At 44.1% G+C, this 10,510-nt stretch overlaps 1 protein-coding gene across 1 annotated transcript in view; it reads left to right on the top strand.

The window, feature by feature from the left end:
* Positions 1–5,727: 5,727 nt before the first annotated feature.
* The window catches only part of LOC139298973 (CUB and sushi domain-containing protein 3-like), a 310,941-nt gene continuing 306,158 nt past the window's right edge, over positions 5,728–10,510 (top strand). Inside the window, 1 exon segment of the mRNA XM_070921804.1 lies at positions 5,728–5,977. Within this exon segment, the coding sequence (XP_070777905.1) occupies positions 5,728–5,977 (250 nt within the window).

Raw genomic sequence — 10,510 nt, 5'->3', positions numbered from 1 at the left:
TGAAAAGGTTTGGCGTGTGCCGTCCACAATTACAACAATAACGATTGTATATGGAGACAAAATTGTAGATTTATTTCAGCACTTGTCAGCTGTTGGCGTCAAGATCCAAAGAGACGGGATGTGTCATCTCAAATCATAAAAAACAAAAGGCTGCGATCAGAACAATTACTCAGTAATGGACGCAAACAAATAGGTTTTTGGATATCTAACAATCTTATGTAACCTCGTTTGAACCAGTGCTACCACGCTGCAGGGATAAACAAGGACAAGTTGACAGGTTCAGTTCTGTCAACAACATTACTTTGAACAAGACGCCGATGCCTCTACCTGTTTGAAATATGTTAGCTGCTCTGGATAAAGGCTTAATATACAGTAGAATGAGTAAAGTATGTAATGTGAACCTCAGTTTCCTGGGTTTCTAGGACATGTTGGAATACATTACAGCTGCCTGTTCACTGTGTATACTTTTTGGGGCGACTGCAAAGAACCATTCAGAAGAGTGGATTACTCATGCAACTCTCTCCAGCTCGACCATCTCATTCCTTTTCATTTTCTCTCTCTTTCTCCTTCTCCTCTCCTCTCTTTCTCCCTCTCGCACATAGATTTCCATTTTATTTTTTAGGCACAGACACTCGTCCCATCCCCCTCCTCTGCCCTCTTCCCTTCCCTTTACTCTTTATCTACAATTCTCGAGCCTGAATGTTTTACATCTTGTACCTCCCCATTTTCCCTTCACCCTCTTTTGTGTCTCCCTTCCTTTGTCTTTTTTCCTTTTTTTCCTCTTTTCTCCCACTTTCCTTCCCTCATCTCCTTACCTTACATCTCTTCATCTCATTCTCCCTATCTTCCTTCTGTCCCTCTCCCTCCTCTCGTACTCATTTTGCTTCTCTCCTCTTGTTTTATTGCCTTCTTTCTTCTGTTTGCTCCTTTCATTCTCTCTTGGGTCCCTCTCTTTCTCTTATCCTATATTCCTCTTGTCCTCGTCCTGCTGCTTTACTCTTCACACCCATCTATATCTCCTACCTCACACCCCTCCCTCCATCCTCACATCCTCTCCTCTTTAGCTCCCCCCCTTCCCTCCGCTCTCCTCTCTTGGTCTTTCCCCTCCTGTCTCTCTCTCAGGACACCAACCTCACACATGGCTTATTGATTTCTGAAAGCAACACGCAAGACGTACAGCCTATGAAGGGCCCACAGATCTGCACACAGAGGATTTGAGACACACATGCATTCAGGTACATGCAAACTGACAGTATGTACAGCGAGCACACTCCGAAGTTGTGCAATGCATATTAAGATGATGCCAGAATTATTAACACCAGGTTTGTGATTGGTAGAACGAGGGAGGAAGAAGAAGGGAGAGAGAATGCGCCTGTAGATGGCAGAAGAGTGCTTTAAGGGAACGTGTGGGAGCAGATTTCTCACACACACACACACGCATCAGGCACACACACACACACGCATCAGGCACACACACACACACGCATCAGGCACACACACGCACACACACATTCACCCACACATATTCTCATTAACCCTCACACAGGCCCATTTATATAGCTTACACCTGTGAGGATATTCCTCCCCTTTACAGAAATTCCCTTAACTGATTTCAGACAAACACACATACATTGCCCCCATGACCCTTCAATACACACACACACACACACGAAACAAACACTGTAGATTACACTGAAACTGCACTGAGAATGAACGGTCAGGAAATCCGAAGCACTGTCGCTAATTTAATACTTTGATTATGATATGGGAAGGAAATCGACCAACAACATGACTGGTTTCCCAAATGAGGTTTGCATATTTCCCTTGGGGCTTGTTTGGTGACGAGACTCCCTCTGAAAGCCTCCTGACATTTAACTTAATTCATATTTCTATCAAAAGTGATATTGAATAATGTGATTCCTCTTTTCCTTTTTCAAATTTAAATGCTCAAGTGGATTTGTCTGACAAAGTGTATTTGTACAATGGTACATACTTGTTTTTCAAATATTAATTAAGTAATTTGTGCAATAGTTTTGTTGTGTGTGTGCATGTCTCACCTTGAAATTAACTTAATTTGAAAAATAATAACATTTGATAACCCTAACCCTAACATAACAAGATACTATGAAAATTAAAGATAAGAAACAAATTAAACAATTTAATGCCAAAGATGTTAATAAATATACATAGAAAAGTCAAATTTAACACATTTAAATTGATTTTAATTGTTTTTGATGCTCATATTCAGCAATGTCAAATTTGTCAGAAATATGTTAGCCTTAAATCCTCTGTGACAGATGGCAAACAGTTCGGATAGGCACAACAACACTACATGCACTCACCACCAACACTGGAGCACCGCAGGGTTTTGTGCTGAGCACGTTTCTCCACACGCTGTACACCAATGACTGCACTGGCCCTCTTGCTCTTCTCACAGATAACTGTTTTGTTCTGGACTATTACAACACTGTTGCATACTTCACCCAGCGGTGTGAGCGTAACCACCTTCATCTCAATGGCAGGAAGACAGAAAACAACAGAAATAGTAACAGGCACCCCGTCACTCCAGCACCCCATCCTCATCAATAACGATACAGTTGAAATGATTGAGAGCTTCGAATATCTCAGACTCACTGGACATTAAACTCAGCTTCGACCAGCATACAAAGGACATTCAAAAAGGAGCCATCAATGTATGTCGCCCCCTAGCTCGTCCTACTGTTGTACCAAAGTATTGTTCAACCCATCCTGCTCTACTGCTCCACCCGTTTCTTCAACATGCTCTCTGTCACAAACTAACTAAGTAAATAACTCTCCTCTCCAGAGAGCAGCAACCACTATTTCCCTCTCAGTGATAACATTACAGTTATCAGTCAAACAGTCAAAGTAATTAAAACTCACACTTTCTACAAACAGCTAGGTTGCATTATCCAAAAACTACATCCACCAGCTCCCTGCTCGCTTAACTCAAATGGCCTCAAGATCAAGGACTTAACATCATCTCTGAGTCTGAACACAGCCCATTCATAACCTTGAAGGAAAACCACATGCCATGCTGCAAGAAATGGATGGCCGGAGATGGGTTCTGATGCGACGGCTTCCTCCGAGGGTAAATAAAAAATGGATGTATGTAAGATACCCAGACAGTTCATTCCGCAGTTAAAATCAGCTTAACACGAGTCAAATTCCAACATTTACTGTGAAAGCATGGACATCAACATACCTGTTTTATGTCTCTACTTGCTGAAGCTGTAATAACTTTGGTCATATTAGGACAATAAATACAACTTTGTTGCTGGTTTGAGGACGAAATCCAAAACTATTAAACACCACTCCCCTTAAACCATCAAAATGCCAGCTGGCAAACTCAAGCTGATGTAACACACTTGAGTGTTATGTGAGTATATTTTCCAGACTGTCTTTTATATGTAGCACATTGGCTTTATGTTGTTATTGACTTGATAGCAACTTTATCATTTTCTCTTCTTAAGTGAAAATCTATACGCAATTTAATTCTCTGCCTCACTATTTTTGAGAGCGCAACAGACGTGATTATGTGTTTGACTGACAAAAGAAAAGGAAACACACCAATAACAACGCTATTACTTTCAATAAAACAATAAATACGAGATAAAAATTTTGAGTTGGATGTGACAGAAGGCAGCCTTCTTCATAGCTTCTCTTATTGCTGACGGCATGTTTTGGATGAGATTTTGTTTTGACTGAATAAGATCGGAACAACCTACCGATGCAACAAATACAACTAGGAAAATGGTGCAATCCAAGAAATTTCTAGGATAACTGAGTTGCCAAGATGTGACATTTAGGGAACAACGAGCATATTGGAGCTGCTTTAACGATTGATAGTATACTTACTGCTATAAATAATAGATGTTAGTGTATGTTATTATTTGGAATGTCATATAAATTATTAATATGGTAATCATTCTTTGTAGATGTTGTATTGCATTTACACATTTCCCTCAGAGACTGTGTTAATATCATCGCAAAAGCAGCAGCAAGTTACATTCAGCATACAGTTGAATCGTATTGCTACTAAACAAACACATGTATTGGCTAGAAAATCAATTAGATGCCATCAAGAACTCAACAGTGTCACTTCACCAGAACAATAGATATGCTGAAGTGTCTGCGTCTATCATGTGCCACCAAATTCCAAGCCCTTCCTTGTATTGATTTCACTTCAGAAGGCAAGTGGAGCAATGACTGATGACCGGCGAGCCATTATTGGCTGGTCCTAGTGACTATTGGGCAAAGCTCACCATATCATGTTACACTGTTAAAGAGCAGTGTTTTCATAATATGATTTCCTTTTAGTTTGACATTTGGCTTCCAAATAGATTTTTTTTTGTCTTTCCTCGTTGTTTTGATCAGATTTGGACATCTTGGGTAAAGTTTTGGCAAGCGCCCATTCCTCAGTGCCAGTGGACGCCCCTGCATTTTGTCCTTTTCACACAGCTGCAACCGCGAAGAGTATAAAGAGTATCCTCTGCATAGCCTGGTGTTCAAAATAAACCAACACCCACCAAAACAACAATCTCGTTTTAACAGGGAGTCCATTTTATGCTATTATCTCCGAGCAGAAGCACGTGAATTGAAGCGGGACCTAACGAGGAGCACTTGAAGGCAGCATCTCTGTACCGGCGGGGAGAAGGAAGAGACGCACCAGCCGCTACAGCGGGAGAAAAGACCCAAGTATACGAAGCATAGAGGATGATGCATGTCTCCTCTGGTTTCTGACAACAGGGATTGTCATATTATCTTTTCCTCGTCGGACTTAAGAGAAAACTAAAGGAGGACTGTCTCAACGTGACGAGCAACTGTGGTTTGGCTTGTTTGGTAAGGAAATTACAAAGAATGAAACTGATGGTGATGCTTGTGTGAAAAGAAGTCAAATGAATGAGAGAATGACGAGAGAGTGATTTATTTCTCTTCTTTCAGGAGGGGATGAAGATGCTACGTTTTCTTCACCGTTGTTTGTGAGAGGAAAGGAAGCAGAAGAGGAGGAAAAGAAGAGGAAGGTTTGACGGACGCACGAGTCAAGAGACGGAGGCGAGGAGGGTAATCCGGACAGAAAAGAAATACAGAACAGATACCCCTGTCCATTTTTGAGACACCGAGGGGAACATAAGCAGATACATTTTTTTCAAGAGACAGCCGATAAACGGAGGAGAGGTTTGGAGGGGGGAAAGCCAAAGAGCCTGAATAGAAAGAGGGATATTTCAGAATGAAGAGGGGATGCAGCCGGGAGGAAGTGTGGATTTGAAGCTCGCCCTCCCTCTCTATCACTCTTTTGCAAGGGAACGGGACGGAATAGAGAGATATTGACGACAAGCTTCGCTCAAAGCCAGCCGAGAGTGGATTTAAAGACAGAGAGACAACCTGTGTGCCTGTCCCCTCGCCCCCTCGGTCTCTGCTTTTCTCTCTGTGGATGTTGACTGAAGTCATTTTTCGGATATGAAGGATTTATCTAGTCTATGTTAGAAGGAGGAGGCAAAGAAAACGCACGCGTCTCCCCCCTCTCTCTCTCTCTCTCTCTCTCTCTCTCTCTCTCCCCTCTGTCCCTCTCCCCCCCTCCTCTCTCCCTCTCTCTCTCTCTCTCTCTCTCTCTCTCCCTCTCTCTCTCTCTCTCCCTCTCTCTCTCTCTCTCTCTCTCCCTCTCTCTCTCTCTCTCTCTCTCCCTCCGTTTTCTGGATGTGAAGCAGCATGCGGCCCGGTGAGAGCTTAGAGGGCTCGCGCTCGGCTCGCGGAAGATGTATTGATGCTAATAATATTACTAATAGCGGCACAGAACGCTGTCTCGCGCACCCCTCGTCGGCAAAGAGGAGGATGAAGAGGGGGACGACGAAGAGGAGGATGAGAGGGATGAACGAGAGGATGACGGACGGAGGAATGACGGTGATGCGCTGTTTTCTGTGGAGTCTCGTTCTCTGCTCGCTCTCCTCGCGCGCGCAAGGTAAGGGGATGCGACACGCGCACATACACACACATACATAAGCACTTCACACGCAGTGACATAAACGCCCTCACTCACGCGGGCACGACCAGCGGTTCGGGTGAGACTGGGTGCTGGAGTTTTCTTTCCCTGCTGCAGTCACAAGAAAGATGCTGCTTCTTCTGTGCGTGTTTGAGGGTGTGTGTGTGTGTGTGTGTGTGTGTGTGTGTGTATGTATATGAGTGACTGTGTCTCCGTGCGCGTGAAGATGTCTGTGAGGTGCGTGTGTGAGTGAGAGGGGATACGTGCGTGTGGACGCGCGAAGTGCGTGCGTGCGTGGATGTATGGTGTGTTGCGGAGGAAAGCGGAGAAATAGAAATTGGCTTAAAGGGAGGATGAAGGGAAAGAAGGAGAGTGGGATGGAAACGGCAACAGCCTCTTTCCCTCTTTCCTCATTTTCTGCTTGCTTCAGTTTGCTCCCTCTCTCTCTCTCTCTCCCTCTCTCCCTCTCTCTCTCCCACTCACTCTCTCTCTCACTCCCTCTCCCACTCACTCTCTCTCTCTCTCCCTCTCTCTCTCACTCCCTCTCCCACTCTCTCCCTCTCTCCCTCTCTCTCTCCCACTCACTCTCTCTCTCACTCCCTCTCCCACTCTCTCTCCCTCTCTCTCCCTCTCCCACTCTCTCTCTCTCCCTCTCTCTCTCACTCCCTCTCCCACTCTCTCTCTCTCTCCCTCTCTCTCTCACTCCCTCTCCCACTCTCTCTCTCTCCCTCTCTCTCTCACTCCCTCTCCCACTCTCTCTCTCTCTCCCTCTCTCTCCCACTCCCTCTCTCTCTCTCCCTCTCTCTCCCACTCTCTCTCTCTCCCTCTCTCTCTCACTCTCTCTCTCTCCCTCTCTCTCCCACTCCCTCTCTCTCTCCCTCTCTCTCTCACTCCCTCTCTCTCTCTTTCTCTATCCCCATCCTTCTCTTCAATACAGCCATTGAGCTGGTAGCCAATAAATATTCTTGCGGTAGCTCTTGGGCTGTGGCAGTGAACGTGAGCTGTTTATACCAAAGTGTGTGCGGGAGTGTGTTTGTCTCAGTGTGTGTGTGTGTGGGTGCTGTGCATGTGTGTGTGAACGTGAGTTGTTTATAGTGATGAGGCCCGAGCCTTACACAGCATTTTATTCCCAAATTTCCACCACCATGCCCATGTATTCATTTTCTACTGTATGTCAGTGAAGAGATGTCACATAATGGTGGTGCCCCCCCCCCATCACATACTTTCTTACCCCCCCCCCCCCCCCCCCCCCCCGTCTCTTTCCCTCTCTTCCCCCTCTTTCCTTCTTGAGTGAAATAAAATGTTAAAATATTCACAGTATAGCACACTCTCTCCCGCTGTCTTTGTCTGTCTGTATCTTGGTCTTCCTCTGCTTTCCATTTTTAGTTTCTCTCTCTTATCCTGTTCAGAAATGCTGTATGAACACACACATTTGAGTGAGCACACACACACACACACAGATATATACACAAACACACCCATTGCTGCATCAGGTGAGGCTTCCGTGGTTTGGAAACTGACTGACCATTCATCACAGTATCTTGTGAGGAGGATGGAGTAGAGGAGGCAAAAGATGGATGTGGGGAAGAGAAAGAGGAGAAGAGGGGAGAGATTGGGAGGGGGAATGGGCTTATGAGGATTTAAGGCTGGAGGAATAGAGGAGGTGAAGAAGGGAAAGACGGGGAGTTGAATGAGATCAAGTTTAGAGACACAAGCAGGACTTGTTTCTAACAAAACATATGCCAAGGCCTGTGAGCTTCTGGCAACACCAAGCCAGGCTGATTTTGTCAGAAAACTTCCAAACAGTGTGGGTTAGGGGCGACAGAGAGACAGAGTTTGAAAATTATACAAAGAAGGCAAAGGAAACATCAGAAAGCCAACTGCTGCGGAAGCTATTGAGAACCATTTGTCATTGTCATTGTCAAGTCTGCATGATCCTCCAGTGTAAGGAGATCATGTGTTGGCTGACTGAGCAGAAATACTTTGGATTTCTACAGTGATTAAACAAATTGACACCAGGTACGTCTAAACACCTGGCTCTGCACCATCACAGATTGCGGGATTGTAGTTTCACTCTAAAATAAAACAGAACAGGAATCTCCAGCCTTTTTGTAGCCTATTTGGAAAGTTTTTTCTTTTCATGGTTCACTCTGCTGGACAGATGAGAGATTGTGATTTGTGGGGTGTTGACCGAACAAAGACGAGAAAGGTGGGATTTCCTCTGGCACAAACAATCTAATTGTAAACCCTTTGGATGCAGATCCTGGCACTGATCTCCTCATGGCTGTCTTGCCTATGAGACACCTCATAGTATCAGATATTTTCAAACTCCTCATGGTATAAATGTGGTCCAACCGAGGCTGGATGAAGAATAGTTGTACTTCAATGCAAATTCCCACTAAGATTAATAAAATGTCAAAGATATAAAAGTTGGCAAAGCAAGCAAGCAAATAAAACATCTTTTTTTCACAAGTGTAAAGGCTGAATAAAAATAAATGTGTAATTAAATATCCACTTCATCCATGCTGACATTTTGGGGACCAAGGCTTTAAAAAGAGGCTGGAAAATTAAAACCAGCCACCAGCCAAATGCTGTTACATTTTGGCTGTGGCTGGCGAATTAGTCTACCCTACCGGCCATTGGCAGGTAACCAATCATTGTATGGGCCTGCGATTCTATTCTAAAAACCAATCTAGAAGGTAAAGTAATGAAATAGGCGGTAATGGATTCACACGCTGCTGTAGCCAGTGGACAAAAACGTGTCAACGTGCTTGAGACATTTGACACAAAGACATTGCCATTTCCAAAGTGTAACATCTTTTGTCATGATATTGGGTTTTAATTGAGGAGTCTGTGTTCCACAAAGTCTTAAAGCATTAAAATGAGGACTAGAGGACAATCTTAAAGAGGGCTGATGAAAGATTTCAACACTCCAGCTTCCTTTGGGGCTGTGTATCTGCCAAGTTATTATGAAAGTGTTACTCTTTTTTGTATATTTTTGAATGCCTTTGTATTTATGAAGTGTGATGCTGAACTATATGTCAACAGATTCACCTCAAATGAAGTTTCCCTCTAAGTCAGATGCTGAAAAATTGCTGTACTTGCCCTCTGCTCTTCTCCTCTCTCCCTTGATTCCCTCTTGTCTGTTTCATCTGTTCTCCTCTCCTCCTCCCTGCTGCTCCGCTCAGCTTAACTCCACCTCTCCTCTCTTCCCCTCTCCTGTCCCCGGCCCCTCTCTTTTCCTCTCCTCTGCTCAGCACTTCTTCTGCGCTCTCGTATCTCCTCTCGGCTCCCTCTCTTCCTTTCGTCTGTCAGATTTGTCCCGTGGCTCCAGAGGCTTAATTTACTCGCCAAACATACTAAATCGCACATGTGCACATGCACAGGAAGAAAAAAACCCACACACATTTTTCACTGTCTCCCAGACCTTAAATGTATTCTGGGCTACATTCAGCCTGTCAGAATCAAAACGAGAGCTGCGTCCAACCACGCAACCTGCACCTTTGCAACAAATCTATGTTTGAGCTTCTTTTCAACACCATCTCTAAGATCAACCTTATCACAGATATTTACTGCCAATCTGGATTTCACCAGCACTCAATCAAAGGACTAGCACTGATCAATCATCTAACACTGATTATCAATTAGGCAGTCGGGTAATCTATTCCTGGTCATCGGTGGGGTTAGGAATTGTAACTGGTTGTACTGAAGGCTGATCTCCAGCATGTGACCAAGTAATTAACCCAGAGGGCTAAAAATAGCTAATTTAATTTACATTGACGAGCCATGGAAATGTAGTGCTTTGTTCTTGCAACATGGCTAAATTGAAATTTATCAGTCATCCCCTGGTAGCGTCTAATTTAATGCTGGTCATCAGTGTTAAATTGGACAGGCTGTCAGGTGCAGTGAAATGGTCCTTCGACCAGGTTTTTATAACCCATCACTGGATATCAGAAATTGATTGGTGCGGTCTACAACTCTGATGCTGATTGTAAGTCATTGATTGATGTTGTCCATTAATGTGCCACCGCTAATCATTTACCTGTTTTGGTTACAGGTTGAGTATTTTTGGTAATCATTCTCTGCTGTCAGTTATCGATTGATATGCTACGTACAATTAATAATAAGGCTCATTTGTTAGCTTGGAGGCAAAAAAATGGCAAACACAGGGCCATAACATCTCTTTGTCTTTCTCTGTTAGATACACACACACACACACACACACACACACACACAGAGACATGCTTTTGGATTATTAGTACACTGTATACACACTCACACACTGAGGCTGACGAGCACTCTAACACTGAACATTAGCGCAACACAGACTCTCTAACACACATTTAATCCTGTGGCTTATGGCTGGTTTCTCGGGGAGGGAGATGTGTCTGTCGCAGACTCAGCCTCTTGATCATATAAATACTTTTAACTTACTGAGGGGGAGAGAGAAGGGGGAGGATGGGGAGGAGGCTGGGAAAGAGGGCTGGGGCATGAGTAAAACTGTCATAAGTG

Source organism: Enoplosus armatus, chromosome 16, assembly GCF_043641665.1.
Source record: "Enoplosus armatus isolate fEnoArm2 chromosome 16, fEnoArm2.hap1, whole genome shotgun sequence".
Classification (NCBI taxonomy): domain Eukaryota; kingdom Metazoa; phylum Chordata; class Actinopteri; order Centrarchiformes; family Enoplosidae; genus Enoplosus; species Enoplosus armatus.
The sequence above is the reverse complement of the archived record's forward strand: the minus strand, read 5'-3'. Positions and strand labels throughout refer to the sequence as shown.